At 44.5% G+C, this 26,550-nt stretch overlaps 1 protein-coding gene across 2 annotated transcripts in view; it reads left to right on the top strand.

Annotated features, from left to right (window-relative positions):
* The window catches only part of FOCAD (focadhesin), a 458,830-nt gene that overhangs the window by 240,536 nt on the left and 191,744 nt on the right, over window positions 1–26,550 (top strand). For both annotated transcript variants that reach the window (XM_069765982.1, XM_069765975.1), the window contains 2 exons: window positions 2,095–2,227; window positions 23,566–23,754. In XM_069765982.1, the coding sequence (XP_069622083.1) occupies window positions 2,095–2,227; window positions 23,566–23,754 (322 nt within the window). The remainder of the gene's footprint in view (window positions 1–2,094; window positions 2,228–23,565; window positions 23,755–26,550) is intronic.

Here is a 26,550-nt window from a genome sequence, read left to right as displayed (position 1 = left end):
TGTTGTTGAGTGCCTAGAGAGGAAGACCCCAGGACAGTGTTTGTGCACGTGGTGCCTGTTGAAATACATTCCCAACCCTGAGTGGGCTGACTCCCACTGATGCAAGGATTGCACGTAGTGCTAACATTTTGTTTGGTTCTGCTGTTTTGTCTAGAGGGTCGTGTTTATTTTGTGCTTAAAACTTGGTTTATGCTGTAATTAATAAACGAAGTGCATCCTTAAAGCCGCAGTGTTCCAGTGACAACCTCCGTGTGCAGCCGAGTGAGCTGATCTACCACAGGCCCTTAAAAAACGGAGCACTTATGGACATAAAAAGCAGATGTGTGAAGAATGCCGAAGTCTGACCTTATAAACTATATGATTTTGAGATATAATTTTATGTCAATGATTTGTATCCTTTGTGGCATGGGATTATAAAACCTCCTTCAGTGTGCAACTATCTCAGCAAGGGGGGCAAGCCTCCAAAGGATGTGACTGACAGATCTCACACATTAAGTTAGCTCAGAGCAGGACAAAGGCTTGCTTGCAATATAGAGTCATGCTGCAGCTGCCAAAGAACATTCTAAAAACATAATTCCATGAGGAGTTATGGAGATACTATGCGTCCTAGCTGTACATCGTGTACATTCTCGAGATCCCCAGAACATGGCGAATGCCTGCCTGGGTCTCGACCCATTCTATCACTCTACGACTGTCTATTAAGGAATTATGACCCATCTTAGGTTTTGGAGTTTTTAGCTGCAGAGGCAAGAGGAGAGGATTTATGTTCATCCCAGAATGTAGGTGGGGAGTGACCCAAAGAGGATAAAGGATTGTGTAAGGCCATGTGGTCTCTCTCTCTGTTATGCATGCGGTCGACTTCGAAAGTGGGGACCATGTCCAGTAAAGTGCTGTGAAGGACCTAGGAGCTAGCTGGCAGCCCATGCAGCCCAGCACACATATGATCGAACATCACCCGGTAATTGACATGATCCATCTGCTTATATCTTTTGTCCTACCACTTCTGGATTTGTATTTCTGATCATTGTATATGTATAACCATTTTGTATATAGTGTATTGTCTAGTGTACCCTTAAGGCAATTAAAAATAAAATTTAACCTTTGGCTGCTCTTTTATCTCGATTCACAAACCCACACATCCATTTCATGGTTTAACTTTCTATGCTACTGGGGCTGGTTTCTGGCCTGATATATTCCTGTTAACAGACTGGTCTTATATCTAGCGTGGAAGTGGTGTCAGTCCTATCAGGCTGGCAGTGCTCTGTTTCTATTTCTGCCTCTCAGCCTGTTAGGGTGGTGAGCAAGTGTGGTGCCACATCCTCTCGCTCCCCGATCCAATGTAAATAGTTAGTGTGTGTAAAACTGAACCAAGTTGACCTTGTATGTCTCCAGGGGGTGCGGAACGTCGTGTTGATGAAAGTGGGGAGAACGCATTAAGTGATCCATCTGACGTAATAGTGATGTCAGGCGGGGTGGCGAGGTGCAGGTTCATCACAGATGTATCCACAGTACATATGTTACAGAAACCTAATATTTTCAAGTGATAACTAAAATATTTATAATGAATTATATTTATAATTAATTATCTTTTTATTTTTGTATTTTTTGCTTTTGAGAATGAATAATGAAAGGGCAAAGGCTAGGTTCACATTGCGTTAATGGGTGTCCGCTAGCGGACTCTGTTACATGGCGCAATTGTCGCAATTAGCGCTATGTAACGGATCCGTTAGCGCACCCATTGACTGCAATGTGCTAACGGATCTCTAGCGCATGCCATTTTTGGCATGCGTTAGCGATGTCCCGTTAGTTTCGGACGGACCTCGGGCGCCGCTTGCAGCGTCCGAGGTCCGTTCCTCGCTAGCGCAGATGGGGTATCTGCACTAGCGGGATCGCCAAACGTGATCCCTTTTGCGACATTGCGTTACGTATGCGCTAAACGGATTGCCCTAACGCAATGTGAACCTAGCCTAAGTCTGAATCTGGATGTGAATCTTCTAATGTTATTTTTTCATTGTAGAATATGTAAAGAATATATCGCGATAATGACATTTAGTGGATAATCACGTTAATACACTCTTTGTAACTGAACTTTAGGCCAGACCTGAGATTGTTCCACCAGATGTGTCTGAAGGAGATGGAGAAGAGGAAGATAAAGAGGTGGACCTTTCTGTACCAGGTTCTTCTTATGTAAAGCTCATGGCTATTACTCCTTCTGCCGTACTACCTGGTAAGGAAATTTTAATTTCTCTCATAGGGTATTATGAATGTTTAGTGGGCATGCCTCATACTCAATTGCCTCATCTGTTAGTTAAAGCGGAGCATCTACTTAGTGGGTCTTCTATGTCTATGCTTTGTAGGATAGCTTCTTGGGTTAAATGGGCCTTGTACTGCTGCAGTTTCTTTGTGGTAATTGCAGAGAAATTGAACGTTTGTGTCCCTACACATTACAGTGCTGAGTGACCGAGCCCTCGAATCAACTTACTTTGGAAGAAACTTTCTAACAAAAAGTTTTTACTCTAAATTATGGGTGGACATGGAATGTGCAAAGAATCTTAGCCTTGCCATGGAGTTTTCTGGCTGCCTTTGGGGATAAATGAAAACGATCTAAGCCTATCTCTGACCCTTCTGAACCTCTCTTTAATTGGTGAGATTTTTGCAACTTATTTAGGTCTGGTTTACTCCACAGATTCACTGACTGCCTAACTGGAAAATCCAAAAGTGGGTACAACTGGGAATTCCTTCTGGCTTCTATCACTCCCTATATCTCTGATTCCAAGGATCAGAGATTTAGTCTTGCTCTTTGGTATTAAAGCATTGGCAGATATAACTGACTTTTCACGGGCCTCCTGTATGGGCCTCTATGCAGTACTTACAGTTACAATACCATCTAAAATCTTTGGCACCTGCCTTATACTTACATTATTTGAAAATTTGTGCATGCCCCTGAGGCTCCAACATCCACAATGTCTTTAGTCTAGAACATATTGGTATTGGGAGGACTGGCTTCAGGGTATTCTAGGCTTATTTTTGTTCCTGAATGGCAAAATGAACCGGGACAAATACGTCTGCAAGAGTTGTGGGACAATTTTTTTATTTTCTTATCACCCAAATTATTAGACTTGTTGATTTGATCAATGTCAACTTTAGGATCCTTTCCCATTGGTATAAGACTATTACAAAATTTCATAGAATATTTCCCTCAGTTTCAAACTTGGATACGCAGATATGTTTCAGCTCCCACCTCAATATTACATATCTGGTTGTGCTTTCCTCCTGTATTTTTCCTACGTCAGGTTTTTGCTTTACTATATAACTCTTTGTGTCACACTAATCTCCAAATGACTCAAGAGGTGGCCTTTTTCTTCAAGCCTCATCCCTGTAATCAAACTTTGGCTGATGAGACACTCTGATGAGACACCCCTAAGGTACCAACACACTCTGGCTGTGGAGATCCTCCTCACCCCTTCAAGGCTTTTGTGTTAATGTAACAATGTGTTTGGAAGAGATTAAAGCAGGGGTCTATAATAGAACAAAAGACTTCTTGACACCTGGTATCCCTGGACTGATTTTAGGCCTTCTCATCCTAATTGTTGTAATCCACCTTTATCAGATTGACCATCCTGTATCTTTCTGGTCTTTCCCGCTCTCATCTGGTCTTTTCAGTTTATTTCTTTTCTTTCTTGTCTTGTGCTTTTCATTCTATCTTTGTTCATGTAAGGGTACCGTCACACAGTGCAATTTTGATCGCTACGACGGCACGATTCGTGACGTTCGAGCGATATAGTTACGATATCGCAGTGTCTGACACGCTCCTGCGATCAGGGACCCCGCTGAGAATCGTACGTTGTAGCAGATCGTTTCAAACTTTCTTTCGTCGTCTAGTGTCCCGCTGTGGCGGCATGATCGCATGGTGTAACAGATATCGTATACGATGTGCGCATAGTAACCAACGGCTTCTATATCGCACATACGTCATGAAATTATCGCTCCAGCGTCGTACATTGCAAAGTGTGACAGCAGTCTACGACGCTGGAGCAATATTGTTACGATGCTGGAGCATCACGGATCGTACCTTCGTAGCGATCAAAATGCCACTGTGTGACGGTACCCTAAGCCGAGTCTTTAAACATAAATCGATTTGTGTTTCATTCATGCATTATAAATGTATCTGTAAGATGTAATTGTATACGTGTGCTTGCCAACTGTATTCATTCTGTTTGTCTTGATGCCAAACAGACACTGGATTTAGCTTTATATTACGGTAGTTTTTTTTTTTAACACTGTGTACCTGTTAAGAGATTTACATTTGCAATAAATTATTCAACCGTTAGTGGGATAATTAACAGTAAAATCCATGAAAATCTATTCTTTCATGGTAACTTTTTTTTTTTTTCTTGCACATGTCCAATTCAGAGACCATCCAGAAGCATTTACTTAAATGAGTGACTGATAGTAGTAGCGATATGGCTATGTCCAGATCTCTTTTTTCCATGTGTTAATTTAAATTAAGTGATTTAATGAAATTTGCCTCAAAATTTGCAATATTTCTGAAGAGATGATACTTTTTTTTTGCGAAGGACAGTGCTAAGCCTGCCTGTTTTGTAATGATGAGGAACAAAAGCCCGACACGCGTGTCTGCAAATGGAGTTTTTGGTTTGGCTTCTTATACTAGGTCATGTGGCTCGTTAAAGGGTTGATATAACTTTTATGATTGCTCCATCCAATAGGTGGCACTAGAGTTCTAGCCCTCTCCTCATTACCTATAACTTTCTGAGACCAGCTTGGTACTCTTCACAAGGAGATGTGTTCCACTCAGGAATCCCTGTCAGTGGCATTTCACCTAGTCAAATCAGATCTCATGCTTTGCACAGAGGAGGGACAGATAATCCAGAATGTGTCTGCAAATGGAATGTCTGGTTTGGTTTCTTATCCAAAGTCATATGGCAAGGGTCAAAACTGACTTTTAAGCTGGCAACATACAGTAGGTGGCACTAGACTGTCGCATGCCTTGATTTCTGCAGATTTTTATTAACCTTATATGTGGCCAGTGTCAGACTGGGGTGACAAGGGCCCACCAGTAACATTGACTTTGGGGGGGGGGGGGGGGCACTTTTCACCACCATGCAAATATTATACTGCCTTCGTTCACAAATTTACCTATATCTCTATATGATAATAAACTGGGTAGCATGGTTACTGAATGATGAGATGCTGCTTTTTTCTGTACAGAGTGAATCAAGTGAATTATGCCAAGTACTGCCCATACAGTGGGGTTGGCGGCCCAGATCTACACAGGGACCCTGTAGGCCAGTCAAAGCCGGTATGTGGCAGACCTTAAGTCCCATAACACAAAGACACTGCCAATGTTGTTGTCTTCTGCTGCATCACGTTCCTTCAAATTTACATAGGTATCAAAATAATGTAAACCACTTCCCTCTTTTTAACCCCTTAACGACTTATGACATACTATGGCCATCAAGTCATCTCTCTGCCTTTTGTGAGAGCTTGCACGCATCATTCCTGCCGGCCAATGGCTGAAATATTTAGCCATCATCTGCCTCTAACAGGTGCGGGTGAACCAAAGTTCCACCTGTGAGGACTTAGCCACAGACTTTTTCCAGCACAGAGCATCGGTACGTCAATCTTATTGTTCTCTTTTTGTTTAAGAGATTTGCTTGCTCGGCAGTTTAAGTGCACTAATTTCACCTGGAAAGTGTTTGGCTTCAGGAATCAATGTTTTCATTCAGTGATAGTAAGCAGATGTAGACATGCAGGCTGCATCTCATGTATACATAAGGCCTACATTAGAATTTCTGTCCTGCATCTGGCGGAGGCATGTGTGTCTTTGTTTCTCTCTGCAGGGGGCATCTCTAATACACAACCCTGCAGACAAGCTAGAGACTCTGCTTCTGGAACCTTCTTAAGGGTATGTTCACACGTTCAGGATTTCCATCCTTTTTTTTTCAGGACAGTTTTTTTAAAAAACTGCAGCTCTTGGCAGAAAACGCAGGTCCTTTTTTTGTCCGTTTTTGATGCGTTTTTTGATGCGTTTTTTGATGCGTTTTTTTATCCTTTTTTTACTGTGTGTTTCCTAGGAAGCTTTTTAGGGCTAAAATGGCTGAAAATACCTAACCCTACCCCTAACCCTACCCCTAACCCTACCCCTAACCCTACCCCTAACCCTACCCCTAACCCTACCCCTACCCCTAACCCTAACCCTATTCTAACCTTAGTGAAAAAAAAAAAAAAAAAATTCTTAATTTTTTTTATTGTCCCTACCAATGGGGGTGACAAAGTGGGGGGGTGTCATTTACTATTTTTTTATTTTGATCACTGAGATAGGTTATATCTCAGTGATCAAAATGCACTTTGGAGCGAATCTGCCGGCCGGCAGATTCGGCGGGCGCACTGCGCATGCGCCCGCCATTTTGCAAGATGGCGGCGCCCAGGGAGAAGACGGCCGGACGGACACCGGGACGCCGGGTAAGTATAAGGGGGGGAGATTAGGGCACGGGGGGGGGGCATCGGAGCACTGGGGGGGGGGGCATCGGAGCACGGGGGGGGGGGCATCGGAGCACGGGGGGCGGGATCGGAGCACGGGGGGCAGCCACACTCCGCCCACGCACTTCCGCCCGCTCCCCCGCACTTCCTGCTGCAGCGGTTCTGCACATCAAATCGCAGTAAAACCCGCAGATATATTTTTGATCTGCGGGTTTTACTGCGATTTTGACCTCACAATGGAGGTCTATGGGTGCAGAACCGCTGCGGTTCAGGAAGAAGAATTGACATGCTCCTTCTTTTTTCCGGGAGCTATTCAGCGCGTCTTTTTTTTTACAATTTCCGGACCATGTGCACAGTGTGTCCTGTTTTCCATAGGGTACAGTGTACTGTACCCTGCATGGAAAACAGCTGCGGAACCGCAGCGGCAAAACCGCCGCGGTTCCGCGGTAAAAAACGCACTGTGTGAACATGGCCTAATTCTTTGAGTTAAAAGCAAATATTTAAGGGATAGGGTATAAACACTTCTGCCTAACTAGGGGGCCGATCCCACAGGAGGAAGAACAATAAGCCACACATTTAGTGAGGCAGTGGTGCCGAGGATGGTGAGGTCCTGGTGCCCCCATAGGGATGGCCTATGGAGACTGGTGATCAGATGCCAGCTGGAGCTTGATACACATGCTGCGGTCGTGATAGTTCCTCACATCTTGATGATAGCTATCTTAAGGACTGTTGTTACCAGCTGGAGCGGGAGACCTGCTACGGCCGTGGTATGGAGCTTTGACTGTGACTACACACTGTACTGGCGGGAGATTCAAAAGCTGTGGGCCAACCAAAAGTTGAGAGACAGTTGGTATTGTCTGGGCAGTGGAACTATCAGCTCCAGGATGGGATCTGTTGGACTGGGGACAATCTACCCAGTATTTTTTATAAGACCATGGATGTAAGGAATAAAAAATAGTTGCATTGTTAACCTGCCTAGGTGATTATTACAATCCACAACCTCAGATCTTCATACAACCCTAGGCTTTTAGCCTGTTCAGTTCCACTGTCAATATGTGACCGCAGCATTAACAAGCGCACTGGCAGGGGGTGGGGGGGGCGTGCTGTTCTATGCCCTCATTGGCGTTCCTGCTACATGCTTGCAGGATGCCAATATGTTGCCATGACAGGCAGGGGTCTGCTGAAGACCCCTGTTTATATCATCACGGTGTTCCTGTGAAAGCCAACCCATGGCTGGAGTTTATAGGAGAATGTTATTTCTGCTATATACAGCAATGCTAGTATATACCATATTTTTTGGATTATAAGACACACTTTTCCCCCAACATTTTTTTGGGGAAATGGGGGTGCGTCTTATAATGCGGCTATACCTTACCGTTACCATTGCTGCAGGTCACAGGCTGGGATGAGGGGTGCCCGGCGGTACTGAGGGGGTGTCCGGCGGTGCTGCGGGGGTCTCTGGTGCTACATTGGGTGTCTCCGGCGCTGCGGGGGCTCTGCCGACATTTTGTGAATGGCCAGAGCCCCCGCAGTTCCATGTTCTCCATGAGATATCATCTCCCGAGATCTTGGTGCCGAAATCTCCATCTGCGCATGCACCGCCTCTGGTGGCCATTTTCACAGAGTCCACCACATAGGAAACCATGGAACTGATGGGGCTCTGGCCTTTCAAAATGTCGGTAGAGCCCCCACAGCTTCACCGGAGACCCCCACAGCAGCGTCGGACACCCCCACAGCAGCACTAGACACACCAGCAGCAGCACCGGAAACCCGCAGCAGTGCGCCGCACATCGGAACGCTCCCTCATCCCAGCCTGAGGCCTGCAGCATCACCCCACTCCTGCCTCCTCCAGCAGCGACCCTGGGACCCTGCTTAACCCCTTACCGGCATCGGACGTACTATACAGTCCGATGCCGGCTCCCCTGCTTTGATGCAGGGCTCCGCGGTGAGCCCGCATCAAAGCCGGGACATGTCAGCTGTTTTGAACAGCTGACATGTGCCCGCAATAGGTGCGGGCAGAATCGCGATCTGCCCACACCTATTAACTAGTTAAATGCCGCTGTCAAACGCAGACAGCGGCATTTAACTACCGCTTCCGGCCGGGCAGCCGGAAATGACGTCATCGCCGACCCCCGTCACATGATCGGGGGTCGGCGATGCTTGTATATTGTAGCCATAGAGGTCCCAGAGACCTCTATGGTTACTGATGAGCGGTGGCTGTGAGCGCCACCCTGTGGTCGGCGCTCACAGCACACCTCCATTTCTGCTACATAGCAGCGATCAGCAGATCGCTGCTATGTAGCAGAGCCGATCGTGCTGTGCCAGCTTCTAGCCTCCCATGAAGGCTATTGAAGCATGGCAAAACTTAAGAAAAAAAGTTTAAAAAAATGTGAAAAAAATAAAAAAAAACATAAAAGTTTAAATCACCCCCCTTTCGCCCCAATCAAAATAAATCAATAAAAAAAATATCAAATCTACGCATATTTGGTATCGCCGCGCTCAGAATCGCCCAATCTATCAATTAAAAAAAAGTATTAACCTGATCGCTAAACAGCGTAGCGGGAAAAAAATTCGAAACGCCAGAATTATGTTTTTTTGGTCGCCGCGACATTGCATTAACCCCTTCATGACCCAGCCTATTTTGACCTTAAAGACCTTGCCGTTTTTTGCAATTCTGACCAGTGTCCCTTTATGAGGTAATAACTCAGGAACGCTTCAATGGATCCTAGCGGTTCTGAGATTGTTTTTTCGTGACATATTGGGCTTCATGTTAGTGGTAAATTTAGGTCAATAAATTCTGCGTTTATTTGTGATAAAAACGGAAATTTGGCGAAAATTTTGAAAATTTCGCAATTTTCACATTTTGAATTTTTATTCTGTTAAACCAGAGAGATATGTGACACAAAATAGTTAATAAATAACATTTCCCACATGTTTACTTTACATCAGCACAATTTTGGAAACAAAATTTTTTTTTGCTAGGAAGATATAAGGGTTAAAATTTGACCAGCGATTTGTCATTTTTACAACGAAATTTACAAAACCATTTTTTTTAGGGACCACCTCACATTTGAAGTCAGTTTGAGGGGTCTATATGGCTGAAAATACCCAAAAGTGACACCATTCTAAAAACTGCACCCCTCAAGGTACTCAAAACCACATTCAAGAAGTTTATTAACCCTTCAGGTGCTTCACAGCAGCAGAAGCAACAAGGAAGGAAAAAATGAACATTTAACTTTTTAGTCACAAAAATTATCTTTTAGCAACAATTTTTAAATTTTCCCAATGGTAAAAGGAGAAACTGAACCACGAAAGTTGTTGTCCAATTTGTCCTGAGTACGCTGATACCTCATATGTGGGGGTAAACCACTGTTTGGGCGCACGGCAGGGCTTGGAAGGGAAGGAGCGCCATTTGACTTTTTGAATCAAAAATTGGCTCCACTCTTTAGCGGACACCATGTCACGTTTGGAGAGCACCCGTGTGCCTAAAAATTGGAGCTCCCCCACAAGTGACCCCATTTTGGAAACTAGACGCCCCAAGGAACTTATCTAGATGCATAGTGAGCACTTTGAACCCCCAGGTGCTTCACAAATTGATCCGTAAAAATGAAAAAGTACTTTTTTTTCACAAAAAAATTCTTTTAGCCTCAATTTTTTCATTTTCACATGGGCAACAGGATAAAATGGATCCTAAAATGTGTTGGGCAATTTCTCCTGAGTACACCAATACCTCACATGTGGGGGTAAACCACTGTTTGGGCACTCGGCAGGGCTCGGAAGGGAAGGCGCGCCATTTGACTTTTTGAATAGAAAATTAGCTCCAATTGTTAGCGGACACCATGTCGCGTTTGGAGAGCCCCTGTGTGCCTAAACATTGGAGCTCCCCCACAAGTGACCCCATTTTGGAAACTAGACCCCCCAAGGAACTTATCTAGATGCACATTGAGCACTTTAAACCCCCAGGTGCTTCACAGAAGTTTATAACGCAGAGCCATGAAAATAAAAAATAATTTTTCTTTCCTCAAAAATGATTTTTTAGCCTGGAATTTCCTATTTTGCCAAGGATAATAGGAGAAATTGGACCCCAAATATTGTTGTCCAGTTTGTCCTGAGTACGATAATACCCCATATGTGGGGGTAAACCACTGTTTGGGCGCACGGCAGGGCTCGGAAGGGATGGCATGCCATTTGGCTTTTTAAATGGAAAATTAGCTCCAATCATTAGCGGACACCATGTCACGTTTGGAGAGCCCCTGTGTGCCTAAACATTGGAGATCCCCCAGAAATGACCCAATTTTGGAAACTAGACCCCCAAAGGAACTAATCTAGATGTGTGGTGAGCACTTTGAACCCCCAAGTGCTTCACAGAAGTTTATAACGCAGAGCCATGAAAATAAAAAAAAAAATTATTTTCTCAAAAATGATCTTTTAGCCTGCAATTTTTTATTTTCCCAAGGGTAACAGGAGAAATTTAACCCCAAAAGTTGTTGTCCAGTTTCTCCTGAGTACGCTGATACCCCATATGTGGGGGTAAATCACTGTTTGGGCACATGCCGGGGCTCGGAAGTGAAGTAGTGACGTTTTGAAATGCAGACTTTGATGGAATGCTTTGTGGGCGTCACGTTGCGTTTGCAGAGCCCCTGATGTGGCTTAACAGTAGAAACCCCCCACAAGTGACCCCATTTTGGAAACTAGACCCCCAAAGGAACTTATCTAGATGTGTGGTGAGCACTTTGAACCCCCAAGTGCTTCATAGAAGTTTATAATGCAGAGCCGTGAAAATAATAAATACGTTTTCTTTCCTCAAAAATAATTATTTAGCCCAGAATTTTTTATTTTCCCAAGGGTAACAGGAGAAATTGGACCCCAATAGTTGTTGTCCAGTTTCTCCTGAGTACGCTGATACCCCATGTGTGGGGGTAAACCACTGTGTGGGCACACGTCGGGGCTCAGAAGGGAAGTAGTGACTTTTGAAATGCAGACTTTGATGGAATGGTCTGCGGGCGTCACATTGCGTTTGCAGAGCCCCTGGTGTGCCTAAACAGTAGAAACCCCCCACAAGTGACCCCATTTTAGAAACTAGACCCCCCAAGGAACTTATCTAGATATGTGGTGAGCACTTTGAACCCCCAAGTGCTTCACAGACGTTTACAACGCAGAGCCGTGAAAATAAAAAATCATTTTTCTTTCCTCAAAAATGATGTTTTAGCAAGCATTTTTTTAGATTTACAAGGGTAACAGGAGAAATTGGACCCCAGTAATTGTTGCGCAGTTTATCCTGAGTACACTGATACCCCATATGTGGGGGTAAACCACTGTTTGGGCACACTTCAGGGCTCGGAAGTGAGGGAGCACCACTTGACTTTTTGAATACGAGATTGGCTGGAATCAATGGTGGCGCCATGTTGCGTTTGGAGACCCCTGATGTGCCTAAACAGTGGTAACCCCTCAATTCTACCTCCAACACTAACCCCCCCACACCCCTAACCCTAATCCCAACTGTAGCCATAACCCTAATCACAACCCTAACCACAACCCTAATTCCAACCCTAACCCTAAGGCTATGTGCCCACGTTGCGGATTCGTGTGAGATATTTCCGCACCATTTTTGAAAAATCCGCGGGTAAAAGGCACTGCGTTTTACCTGCGGATTTTCCGCGGATTTCCAGTGTTTTTTGTGCGGATTTCACCTGCGGATTCCTATTGAGGAACAGGTGTAAAAAGCCGCGGAATCCGCACAAAGAATTGACATGCTGCGGAAAATACAACGCAGCGTTTCCGCGCGGTATTTTCTGCACCATGGGCACAGCGGATTTGGTTTTTCATATGTTTACATGGTACTGTAAACCTGATGGAACACTGCTGCGAATCCGCAGAGGCCAATCCGCAGCCAAATCCGCACAGTGTGCACATAGCCTAATTCTAAAGGTATGTGCACACGCTGCGGAAAACGCTGCAGATCCGCAGCAGTTTCCCATGAGTTTACAGTTCAATGTAAACCTACGGGAAACAAAAATCGCTGTACACATGCTGCGGAAAAACTGCACGGAAACGCAGCGGTTTACATTCCGCAGCATGTCACTTCTTTGTGCGGATTCCGCAGCGGTTTTACAACTGCTCAAATAGAAAATCGCAATTGTAAAACCGCAGTGAAATGCGCAGAAAAAAACGCGGTAAATCCGCCATAAATCCGCAGCGGTTTAGCACTGCGGATTTATCAAATCCGCAGCGGAAAAATCCGCAGAGGACCAGAATACGTGTGCACATACCGAAACCCTAACCCTAGCCCTAACCCTACCCCTAGCCCTACCCCTAGCCCTAGCCCTAACCCAAATCCTAACCCTAGCCCTAACCCTAGCCCTAACCCTAGCCCTAACCCTAGCCCTAACCCTAGCCCTAACCCTAACCCTAACCCTACCCCTAACCCTATTCTAACATTAGTGGAAAAAAATTTTTCTTTATTTTTTTATTGTCCCTACCTATGGGGGTGACAAAGGGGGGGGGGTCATGTATTATTTTTTTTATTTTGATCACTGAGATATAATCTATCTCAGTGATCAAAATGCACTTTGGAACGAATCTGCCGGCCGGCAGATTCGGCGGGCGCACTGCGCATGCGCCCGCCATTTTGGAAGATGGCGGCGCCCAGGGAGAAGATGGACGGGACCCCGGCTGGATCGGTAAGTATGATGGGGTGGGGGGGGAATCGGAGCGCGGCAGGCGTGGAACGGAGCACGGGGGGCGTGGAACGGAGCACGGGGGGCTGGAACGGAGCATGGGGGGGTGGAACGGAGCACGGGGGGGTGGATCTGAATGCAGGGGGGGGTGATTGGAGCACGGGGGGGTGATTGGAGCACGGGGGGAGCGGACAAGAGCACGGGGGGGAGCCGGAGCAGTGTACCGGCCAGATCGGGGGGCTGGGGGGGCGATCGGTGGGGTGGGGTGGGGGCACACTAGTATTTCCAGCCATGGCCGATGATATTGCAGCATCGGCCATGGCTGGATTGTAATATTTCACCCGTTATAATGGGTGAAATATTACAAATCGCTCTGATTGGCAGTTTCACTTTCAACAGCCAATCAGAGCGATCGTTGCCACGAGGGGATGAAGCCACCCCCCCTGGGCTAAACTACCACTCCCCCTGTCCCTGCAGATCGGGTGAAATGGGAGTTAACCCTTTCACCCGATCTGCAGGGACGCGATCTTTCTGTGACACAGCATATGCGTCACAGGTCGGATTGGCACAGACTTTCATGACGCATACGCTGTGTCACAGGTCGGGAAGGGGTTAAAATGCAATAACGGGCGATCAAAAGAACGTATCTGCACCAAATGCTATCATTAAAAACGTCATCTCGGCACGCAAAAAATAAGCCCTCAACCGACCCCAGATCATGAAAAATGGAGACGCTACGAGTATCGGAAAATGGCGCAATTTTTTTTTTTTTTTTAGCAAAGTTTGGAATTTTTTTTCACCACTTAGATAAAAAATAACCTAGACATGTTAGGTGTCTATGAACTCGTACTGACCTGGAGAATCATAATGGCAGGTCATTTTTAGCATTTAGTGAACCTAGCAAAAAAGCCAAACAAAAAACCAATGTGGGATTGCACTTTTTTTGCAATTTCACCGCACTTGGAATTTTTTTCCCATTTTCTAGTACACGACATGCTAAAACCAATGATGTCGTTCAAAAGTACAACTCGTCCCGCAAAAAATAAGCCCTCACATGGCCAAATTGACGGAAAAATAAAAAGTTATGGCTCTGGGAAGGAGGGGAGCGAAAAACGAACACGGAAAAACTAAAAATCCCCCGGTCATGAAGGGGTTAACCGCAGCCACCATCCCCGGTAAGCAATAGGATGCGTGGATTATTAGAAGCCACCACCACTTTATTTTTTTTTTCTTTAAATCCCATTTTTCTCCTCAAAATTTGGGGTGCGTCTTATAACCCGGAGCGTCTGATAATCTGAAACGTACGGTAGGTTCAAGTCACCTAAGGGGACAAACAAAATACTGTGAAAAGTAAAAAAAAAATATATTTTGAAAAAAATTATATAAATGTTCAAATGACCTCCCTTTTTACCCATTAAAAATTAAGAAACAAAAAACTTCACATTTAATATCAATGCATCGTAAAAGTCCATTTTATTAAAATAGTCTAAATTAATCCAATCCGTAAAATGCGTAATGAGAAAAAAAAATCAAAACATCAGAATTGCAGTTTTTCAGCCGCTTTATCAGGAAAATGTGTAATAACACAAAGTCAGTATGTCCAGAGACATACTGACAGGGAATTTAGATTGTGAGCCCCAATGGGGACAGCAATGATAATGTGTGTAAAGCGCTGCGGAATATGTTAGCGCTATATATAAAAATAAAAAAAAATAAAAATAAAGATTATTAATAACAGGCAGTCAAAACTTTGTATGTACCCCAAAATAATATCAATAAAAACATTGGCTCAGGGCACAAAAAACAAGCCCTCACATAACCCCATATCCCAAAAATTGAAAACGTTATGGCTCTCAAAAAATGGCAACACAAGCAAAAAAAAAAAACTTTTTTTTTTTTTTTTTTTCACCACTTAAATAAAACAAAAACTTTACATGTTTTGTATCTGTATAATTGTACGGCCAGGTCAGTTTTACCTTGAAATCAACTCTGTAAATGATGATGATAATAATAATATTAATACATTTTTTTTGCAGAATTGCACTTTTTGGGCTATTTCGACAAACTAAGCATTTTGTTCCTGCTTTTCAGTACTTCATATGATGAAAGGTTGTCATTCAAAAGTACAATTTATGCCACAAAAAACAAGCCCATACATGACTATGTCGACACAAATATAAGGGATATGGCCCTCGGAATAAGGCCGGCGTCACACTACCGTGTTTTACGGACATAAGAGAGGTGCTGAAAATACGGATTGCATACGGTACAATGCTTCTCTATGCCCCAGCTCCTATCAGCCGTATTTTACTGATCCGTATTATATGTTGTTCTACGGCCGTAGAAAATCGCAGCATGCTGCGTTTGTCACCGTATTGCGCAAAAAATACGCCAATGAAAGTCTATGGGGGCGAGAAAAATACGGATTACACACGGACCAGCAGTGTGACTTGCGAGAAATACGCAGCGGTGTTCTACAGAAAAGCCAGTGAGACATATATGTATATATATATTAATATTTCATACAGCGCTAGATAGCTTAAAAGCCGGTAATTGAATTGCCGGCTTTTGCGATCTCCTTCCCAAACCCAACATGATATGAGACATGGTTTACATATAGTAAACCATCTCATATCCCTTTTTTTTTTGCATATTCCACACTACTAATGTTAGTAGTGTGTATGTGCAAAATTTGGGCGCTGTAGCTATTAATTTAAAGGGTTAAATCACGGAAAAAATTGCCGTGGGCTCCCGCGCAATTTTCTCCGCCAGAATGGTAAAGCCAGTGACTGAGAGCAGATGTTAATAGCTTGGAGAGGGTCCATGGATATTTCCCCCCCCGGCTAAAAACATCTGCCCCCAGCCACCCCAGAAAAGGCACATTTGGAAGATGCGCCTATTCTGGCACTTGGCCACTCTCTTCCCATTCCCATGAAGTGGTGGGTTATGGGGTAATGAAGGGTTAATGTCACCTTGCTATTGTAAGGTGACATTAAGCCAGATTAATAATGGAGAGGCGTCAATTATGACACCTATCATTATTAATCCAATTGTCTGAAATGGTTAAAAAACACACACACACATTATTACAAAGTCTTTTAATGAAATAAAAACACAGGTTGTTGGGATAGTTTATTAGACTGGTAATCCACCTGAAGACCCTCGCTCTGTAAAAAAGGTAAAATAAAAAAGCAACAATATCCCATACCTTCCGATGATCAGTCTCGTCCCACGCTGTAAATCCATCTGAAGGGGTTAACTAATTTTACAAGCAGGAGCTCTGCTAATGCAGTTGTGCTCATGCCAGTAAAACCCCAGGGAATGAATGGAAAATAGGTCAATGACCTGTAGTTACCTTCAGTTGCAGTGAGGCGCCCTCTGCTGGATGTCCTCATATGAACTCGAGCCTGGGAACTTTTCAGAATATTTTCTGAATTACCGGCTTTTAAGCCATCTAGCGCTGTATGATATATATATATATATATATATATATATATATATATATATATATATATATATATATATATATATATATATATATATATATGTTATTGAACCCGTTCTACGCCCGGGTGGCGAGCATTTATATTGGTATATGGTCTCCATCCTGTCATGTGCTGCTCCATCCTGCGTCCCCATCCTGTCATGAGCTGCTCCATCCTGCGTCCCCATCCTGTCATGTAACATAGTAACATAGTTAGTGAGGCCGAAAAAAGACATTTGTCCATCCAGTTCAGCCTATATTGCTTCATAATAAATCCCCAGATCTACGTCCTTCTACAGAACCTAATAATTGTATGATACAATATTGTTCTGCTCCAGTAAGACATCCAGGCCTCTCTTGAACCCCTCGACTGAGTTCGCCATAATAATAATAATCTTTATTTATATAGCGCCAACATATTCCGCAGCGCTTTACAGTTTAACAGTTTCAAACACAAAAGTCATAAGTAACAACGTTAACAATACAATAATTAAAGCAAAATAAGACGACCCTGCTCGTGAGAGCTTACAATCTACAATGAGGTGGGGGAGATGCAAAGTACAGGTGTGTATTTACAGTGATGTATTTACAATCATGGTCCAGCCATCTTCAGGGGGTGGGGAATAGATGGGGATAGTGAATGGGCTACACACACACAAACATAACATAACTTTGATTAGTGAACGTGATAGGCCGCTCTGAACAAATGTGTTTTGAGTGAGCGCCTAAAACTATGTAAATTATGGACGGTCCTAATATCTTGTGGTAGAGCATTCCAGAGGATTGGCGCAGCACGGGAGAAGTCTTGGAGTCGGGAGTGGGAGGTACGGATTAGTGCAGAGGTTAATCGAAAGTGATTTGCAGAGCGCAGTGGTCTGTTAGGCTGATAGACAGAAATGAGGGAGGAGATGTAAGGGGGTGCCGCACTGTGGAGAGCTTTGTGGGTGAGAACAAGTACTTTGAATTGTATCCTGTAATGAATTGGTAGCCAGTGTAACGACTGGCGAAGAGCGGACGCGTCCGAGTAACGATTAGCCAGATGGACGACCCTGGCTGCTGCATTAAGGATGGACTGGAGAGGGGAAAGTCGAGTGAGGGGGAGGCCAATTAATAGAGCGTTACAGTAGTCCAGGCGGGAGTGGATCAGGGCGACACTGAGGGTTTTAGCTGTCTCCATGGTGAGAAAAGGGCGGATTCTAGAGATGTTCTGTAGGTGTAAGCGGCACGAGCGGGCAAGAGATTGTATATGGGAGGTGAAGGAGAGATCGGAGTCAAACATAACACCCAGACAGCGCGCCTGCTGCCGGTGTGTTATTATGGTGCCACCCACGGAGAGGGAAATGTCAGATTTAGGGAGGTTAGTAGATGGTGGGAGCAGAAGAAGTTCAGTTTTGGAGAGGTTGAGTTTCAGATAGAGAGCGGACATGATGTTGGAGACTGCGGACAGACAGTCAGTGGCGTTCTGTAGTACAGCGGGGGTAAGGTCAGGGGATGACGTATATAGTTGTGTGTTGTCGGCATAAAGATGGTACTGAAAGCCAAATCTGCTGATGGTCTGTCCAATTGGGGCCGTGTAGAGAGAGAACAGAAGAGGGCCAAGGACTGAGCCCTGAGGTACCCCGACAGCGAGAGGAAGAGGAGATGAAGTGGAGCCAGAGAACAGAACACTGAAGGAGCGGTCAGAAAGGTAGGAGGAGAACCAGGAGAGAGCAGTGTCCTTAATGCCTAGTGACTGGAGCCTAGAGAGAAGGAGAGGGTGGTCAACAGTGTCAAAAGCTGCAGAAAGGTCGAGAAGAATGAGCAGAGAGTGGTCACCATTACGTTTTGCTGTCAGAAGGTCATTGGTCACTTTGATGAGTGCAGTTTCTGTTGAATGTAGGGGGCGGAAACCGGACTGTGAAGGGTCTAGGAGGGATTGAGTGGAGAGGTAACGGGTAAGGCGGGAGTATATCAGGCGCTCCAAGAGTTTAGAGATGACAGGGAGATTGGAGACCGGTCTGTAGTTGTTTGTGCAGGATGGGTCGAGGGTGGGTTTCTTTAGTAATGGAGTAATGATAGTGTTTGAAGGAGGAGGGGAAAATGCCAGAGGAGAGGGAGAGATTAAAGATTGTAGTTATGTGACTTGTGACAACTGGAGAGAGAGACTGGAGGAGATGTGAGGGAATGGGGTCGGTAGTGCATGTAGTCAGAAGAGGAGAGGAGCTTGGAGACTTCTTCTTCTGTGATGGGATCGAATGTGGAGAGTGAGCCAGGGGCAATGAGGGGAGGGATGGGAGTCACTGAACTTAGCTGTTGGGAGCGGATTTCCTGACGGATATTGTCTATTTTCTCTATAAAGTGGGAGGCCAGGTCACCAGCACAAATATCTGTGATAGGGGCTTGTGCTTTTGGCCTGAGGAGGGAGTGAAAGGTGTCAAAAAGTTTCTTGGGGTTGTTGGATAGTGAGGAGATCAGAGTGGTAAAGTAGGTCTGTTTAGCGAATTGAAGGGCAAAGTTATAGGTCCTTAACATAAATTTGAAGCCATCACCACCTCCTCAGGCAAGCAATTCCAGATTCTCACTGCCCTAACAGTAAAGAATCCTCTTCTATGTTGGTGGAAAAACCTTCTCTCCTCCAGACGCAAAGAATGCCCCCTTGTGCCCGTCACCTTCCTTGGTATAAACAGATCCTCAGCGAGATATTTGTATTGTCCCCTTATATACTTATACATGGTTATTAGATCGCCCCTAAGTCGTCTTTTTTCTAGACTAAATAATCCTAATTTCGCTAATCTCTCTGGGTATTGTAGTTCTCCCATCCCCTTTATTAATTTTGTTGCCCTCCTTTGTACTCTCTCTATTTCCATTATATCCTTCCTGAGCACCGGTGCCCAAAACTGGACACCGTACTCCATGTGCGGTCTAACTAGGGATTTGTACAGAGGCAGTATAATGCTCTCATCATGTGTATCCAGACCTCTTTTAATGCACCCCATGATCCTGTTTGCCTTGGCAGCTGCTGCCTGGCACTGGCTGCTCCAGGTAAGTTTATCATTAACTAGGATCCCCAAGTCCTTCTCCCTGTCAGATTTACCCATGTGCTGCTACATCCTGCGCCCCCATTCTCACATGTGCTGCACCCATCCTGCGCCCCCATCCTGTCATGGTCTGCTCCATCCTGCATCCCCATCCTGTCATGTGCTGCTCCATCCTGCGTCCCCATCCTGTCATGTGCTGCTCCATCCTGCGTCCCCATCCTGTCATGTGCTGCTCCATCCTGCGTCCCCATCCTGTCATGTGCTGCTCCATCCTGCGTCCCCATCCTGTCATGTGTTGCTCCATCTTGCGCCCCCATCCTGTCATGTGCTGCTCCCATCCTGCGCCCCCATCCTGTCATGTGCTGCACCCATCCTGCGCCCCTATTCTGTCATGTGCTGCTCCCATCCTGCGCCCCCGTTCTGTCATGTGCTGCTCCCATCCTGTACCCCCGTTCTGTCATGTGCTGCTCCCATCCTGCGCCCCTGTTCTGTCATGTGCTGCTTCCATCCTGCGCCCCCGTTCTGTCATGTGCTGCTCCCATCCTGCGCCCCCCTTCTGTCATGTGCTGCTCCCATCCTGCGCCCCTGTTCTGTCATGTGCTGCTCCCATCCTGACATGCCTGTTGTGAATTCTGCTCTTGGGCTCCCTCCGGTGGTTATGAGTGGTAGTGCTGCGGTAGTTGGATCGCAGCATTTATCAGGTGTATCCATTTTTTGCAATTTGGGCTGGGCTATTTAAGTCCTGCTTTATCCTTTAGTCAGTGCCAGTTGTCCATTGTTTTTGGAGGATTCTCATCCCTTCTGGTCTCTCCTGTTTGCTGTGCTTTTCTTCAAAGATAACATTTCAAAAATGCCTTATTTACTTAACTATATACGAGTTGGCGACTCTAGGTTCATCACCTGTTCACACTGAGTCTATGTTTGGATGTGCAGGTCAGGTTTTTGAAATGTATTCTCTAGCCTTCTGATCGTGCACTCCGCCTCCTAGCCTACAGGTGTTTTAATTACAGCAGGTCCAATACCCCTCCATAGAGAGAGAGAATTTTAGTCTTGGAAGAGGTTTCACATGTACCCATTCAGATGGAGACGTTTATTCTCAGCGAGGTAAGGCAAGCGTAGGACCTGGTATAAGAGAGATGCCGTAAAGGGGCTACCAGGTACACATAAAATTGGCCATTTTTATGCGCTAAAAGCTCTCATTTTTCATATTTCTAGTGCAGTAATGCAGTTCAAATTTCGTATTTCAAGTTTTATGTTCTAGCGCTGCAGTGTGCTGCCTTATTTACTTAACTTTCTTCAAAGATAAGTCCTGGCTTTGTTTTTGCTGTCCACCTGCTGTGGACCTTATATTGCTGTGCATTTTCTTGTTTGGTCTTGTCCAGCTTTGTCTGTGAAGGATTTTTTGCAGCCAAGCCGTGTCTCTGGAGATGCAGATATACCCTCCATGTCTTTAGTCAGATGTGGTGATTTGTATTTTCTGTGGTGGATATTTTCTACTGTTTTAATACTGACCGCATAGTACTCTGTTCTATTCTTTCTTTTTAGCTACTATGGCCTCCTATGCTAAATCCTGATTTCATGTCTGCGTATGTTATTTCCCTCTCCTTTCACAGTCAATATTTGTGGGGGGCTATCTATCCTTTGGGGATTTTCTCTGAGGCAAGATAGGTTTCCTGTTTCTGTCTTTAGGGGTAGTTAGTTCTTAGGCTGTGTCGAGGGGTCTAGGGAGTGTTAGGTACCCCCCACGGCTACTTCTAGTTGCGCTGCTAGTTCAGGGTTTGCGGTCAGTACAGGGACCACCTTCTCCAGAGTACGTCTCATGCTGCTCCAAGGCCACCAGATCATAACACATACCCCCGTTCTGTCATGTGCTGCTCCCATCCTGCGCCACCGTTCTGTAATTTGCTGCTCCCATCCATATGCACCGTACACTGCTCCATAAAGGTTTATGGCCCCCATAAGATGCTCCATAGTATATGCCCCGTACACTGCTCCATAAAGGTTTATGGCCCCCATAAGATGCTCCATATTATATGCCCCGTACACTGCTCCATAACGGTTTATGGCCCCCATAAGATGCTCCATTGTATATGCCCCGTACACTGCTCCATTATGGTTTATGGCCCCCATAAGATGCTCTATAGTATATGCCCTCGTACTCTGCTCCATTATGGTTTATGGCCCCCATAAGATGCTCCATAGTATATGCCCCGTACGCTGTTCCATAAAGGTTTATGGCCCCCATAACATGCTCCATATTATATGCCCCCGTGCACTGCTCCATTATGGTTGATGGCCCCATAAGATGCTCCATAGTATTATATGCCCCCGTACACTGCTCCATTATGGTTGATGGCCCCATAAGATGCTCCATAGTATATGCCTCCGTACACTGCTCCATTATGGTTGATGGCCCCATAAGATGCTCCATAGTGTATGCCCCGTATGCTGCTGCGATATATATATATAAATATAAAAAATACCATACTCGCCTATCGTCGCTGGGCTCCGAGTGCTGGGGGGCCTGAGCAGGCGGGGACACCGGCGTGCTGTCGGGGTCAGGTGCCGGTACGCCGCTAGCTCAGGCCCCCGACACTTGCTATATTCACCTGTGTGTCCCGTTCCAGCGCTGCGTCCCGCTCCGTTTTCCGGCTCCTCTGGCTGTGACTGTTCAGTCAGAGGGCGGCGCGCATTAAGCGCGTCATCGCGCCCTCTGAACTGTGAACGTCACAGGCAGAGGACCCGGGACATGGAGCCGCACGCAGCGCTGGAACGGGACAGACAGGTGAATATAGCTATACTTACCCTCCTGGCGCTTCCCTGCCTCTCCGTTGGAGATCGCGGTGTGCGTTCAGTGTTTACGCATACCGCGATCTCCTGAGAGCGTCACTCTGTGCTGTTCAGACTGCGCCGGCGCTTGCGCAGTCTATAAAGGCTTCGGACAGCGTGACACTCCCAGCGTTATATTATAGAAATATATATATATATATATATATATATATATATATATATATGAAAGTATTTGTTTTTTCGATTTTTTGAGAACATGGATCCATTGTATGTCCGTATGTCGGTTTTGCAAGCCTGCGAGAAAATCTCGCAGTACGGATGCCATACGGAGGATGCCATGCGCAAAATACGCTGACACACCCTGCCTACGGATGAGATACGGACCACTATTTTGGGGACTTTTCTGCGTATTACGGCTGTAAATTACGGACCGTATTTTTATACGCGGAGTGTGACGCTGGCCTAAGTGGAAGAAACACTGAAAGCGCAGAAATGAAAAATCGCCCATTTCTTAAGAGGTTAATGTCCTTTTAAATATAGTTTAATGTTTTTCTTTTAAAGGCAACCACTGCAATATTCCCTACTTTGCCAAACTTGATACTTTAGCTGATGAACTTTTGAACCCTTTTGTTCTTTGCCATTGCCAAAACTGCGCCCAGCACAATACTAGAATGCCCTTGTATATTGTTCCCTTTTCTCAGATTTCACATGTCCGTCAGCACAACCTTAATGTTTGAATGCACTCTTCAGTTAATGTTTAATGTAACCATAAATTTAGTAGTCATTTTTTGAAACAAAATTTCATATGTGGATAATTAATCTGCAAATATTTAATTCCAGTCTAGTAAATAACTTGCATAGAGGCACACAATTTAAGAGGTACAATTTTCTACACCTGTGGGCTTACGCCTTAATTGATTTTCTATTTAGTTATTACTGTTGATGAAGCTGTTATAAACATCATTTAGTAGAGCTTGCACCTTCAGTACTATGAAATAGGCTTTTATGGTACCCAAGGTAATTTCATGTTTGTAATATAAAGTCATTAGCGCTTTTCTCCATCGTACTAATCAAATAAAATGTCTTCTGCTTGCAGCATATGAAGAGTTCCTTTCCTCACTGGTGAAACAGGAAATGAGCACCATGCCACGTGGTATATATCATAATGCCCTGAGAGGTGGCATTATAAGGTCTGACCAGGGCAAAGCAGTAGCTGGAATCCCAAGCTTCATGCTAAAAATGTATGAGAAAAACAGACAGCCCGGCCTAAAACCAGGACTCGCAGGTGAACATTCTACATGTACACAAATGTCATGGATGTGCTCAGAATACAGTTTCATGCTGCCATGAAAGGGATTCTGTGGGATTAGGAAAAAAAATTGTCACTAAGTAAATTCCAAAATAACTTTAATTAGCAAATCACACTTGTTTTATCTAGGCAGCTAATCATTGCAGTATATTATAATGGTTGTTTTCTTGTTACACTCAGCGAACCCTGTTGCGTTTTTTTCTGCTGGCAAAACCTGCTCTCTTGGCAGTAAAGAAGTTGCTTACAAAAAGCAGGTTTTGCTGCTTTCTTGGCTATGTTTTTATTATCCCTCGTGCAAGCTGATAAAGTTTAATCCCCCCCCCCCCTCAAAAAAAAAAAAAAAACATGATGCAACGTCCTTCAGTTATTGCACACAAAAAACAGCAAAACCTGATGCCTGCATTTTTTGCTGCATCTTTGTACTTGCTCATGGCTTTCTATGGGTGCCAAAATGCTGCAAAACACTGAAAGAAGTGACATGATGAAGTTTGCAAAAGCGCAGCAGTGTTCCAATTCAGTGAGGAAAAAAAACAATGTGTGCACGAGATAAACGTGAAAATACATGGTATAGGCTATTGCCTGGTCTCCGCAACTGCTCAGGGTTCTGAAAGACAGGGTAGACAGCAGTGTGTGCAGTCTCTTACCTCAGCTCTCCTCGTATCCCCAGTATAAGATCTGAAAGACACGAAGAACATTAATGTAAGCAGCCTTTTTCTTACCTCAGCGTCCCTGGTATCTCCAGTATTAGATCAGAGTGACAGGGAGGACATTAGTGTGAGCCGCCTCTTCTTACCTCAACATCCCAGGTATCTTTGGTATTTGATCAGAAAAGGTCAATAACTGTGTGAACAGCCTTTTCTTACCTTAGTACTCCTTGTTTCTCCAGTAATAGATCAGACAAAGTGAGTGGACGTTAGTGAGAGCCGTGTCTTCTTACCTCAGGACCCTTATCACCAGTATTAAATCAGAAAGACAGTGTGAAAAACTTCTTCTTACCTCAGCTCCCTTGGTATGTCCAGTATTAGAATATACAGACAGGATGGACAGCAGTGTGAGCAGCCTCTTTGTACCTCTGTACCTCTGGTATCTGCAGTATTAGATCAGAAAAAGTGTACAGCAGTGTGAGCAGCCTCTTCTTACCTCAGCGTCCCTGGTATCTCCAGTATTAGATCAGATAGACAGGGGACAGCAGTGTAAGCAGCCTTTTCTTACCTCCGCATCCCTGATATCTCCAGTATTAGATCAGGTAGACAGTAGACAGCAGTGTGAGCAGCCTCTTCTTACCTCAGTACCTCTGGTATCTCCAGTATTAGATCAGACAAAGTGGACAGCAGTGTAAGCAGCCTCTTCTTTCCTCAGCGTCCCTGGTATCTCCAATATTAGATCAGAAAGACAGGGTGGACAGCAGTGTAAGCAGCCTTTTCTTACCTCCGCATCCCTGATATCTCCAGTATTAGATCAGGTAGACAGCAGTGTGAGCAGCCTCTTCTTACCTCAGTACCACTGGTATCTCCAGTATTAGATCAGACAAAGTGGACAGCAGTGTGAGCAGCCTCTTCTTACCTCAGTACCACTGGTATCTCCGGTATTAGATCAGACAAAGTGGACAGCAGTGTGAGCAGCCTCTTCTTACCTCAGTACCACTGGTATCTCCGGTATTAGATCAGACAAAGTGAACAGCAGTGTGAGCAGCCTCTTCTTTTTTCAGCGTCCCTGGTATCTCCCATAAAGATCAGAAAGACAGGGTGGACAGCAGTGTAAGCAGCCTCTTCTTTACTTTGAACAAGTGGCATCTACATTATTAGTTCAGAGTATCCACATCTTCCTACACATAAAGGAAAAGGTCAGATCTTTTTACTGTGCATGCTTACAGGCACTTGTCCAAGTAACATTCTAAGATTGGTTTAATTTAGTGTAACAAAAGGTTGTGGCTTGGACAAAATGAGTGTGATATACTAATTAAAACATATAATAACATACCAGAACTGATATAATAGCGTGACCATATTTAGAGGAAAACTCCGCTAGAACTATAGGAAAAACATAAGGAAACAAGAGCCTTTAGATCCCAAAACATAACCAAAACATAAGAAGAAATTGACTAGTGTAAGGCCACCAAGTATAGAAAATATGACTTTATTAATATATAAATATATAGGCCAGACACACAAATACACTACATAAAAACAAGAAAACAAACTGGACAGGTCTACAGAATGATGAGCCTGCACCGCCCAATCATCCAGGCCGACGTCACGAAGTGGAGAGTGCTGGGAAAAGTATTTCAGTGGACTTTTATTAGGCTGCTCTGTTATCCATACATACTGTGCTATATGACACTTAGTCGGATATTTATTATGCATCAGGTATGTGTGCTTGCTATACATTTGTGAGCGTCCTTTCTTGTTATGGATTGCCGGCCCCTGCCAGTTTGCATCATCATTCTGTAGACCTGTCCAGTTTGTTTTCTTGTTTTTATGTAGTGTATTTGTGTGTTTGGCCTATATATTTATATATTAATAAAGTCATATTTTCTATACTTGGTGGCCTTACACTAGTCAATTTCTTCTTATGTTTTGGCATCTAAAGGCTCTTGTTTCCTTATGTTTTTACTAATTAAAACATGTATTATAAATAAATTAATCACTTTTTCTTTCCATTTCCAGAAAACCCCTGTAACTGGAAAAGTTTACAATATACAACATTTTAACAGTGCTTAACATAAGACTTGATTTACACACCCTTTTTTGTTGTGTAATAAGCAGACCGCTT

The sequence above is a fragment of the Ranitomeya imitator genome, chromosome 1 (assembly GCF_032444005.1).
Source record: "Ranitomeya imitator isolate aRanImi1 chromosome 1, aRanImi1.pri, whole genome shotgun sequence".
In the NCBI taxonomy this organism is placed as follows: domain Eukaryota; kingdom Metazoa; phylum Chordata; class Amphibia; order Anura; family Dendrobatidae; genus Ranitomeya; species Ranitomeya imitator.
This window is presented reverse-complemented; position numbering and strand designations above follow the sequence as displayed.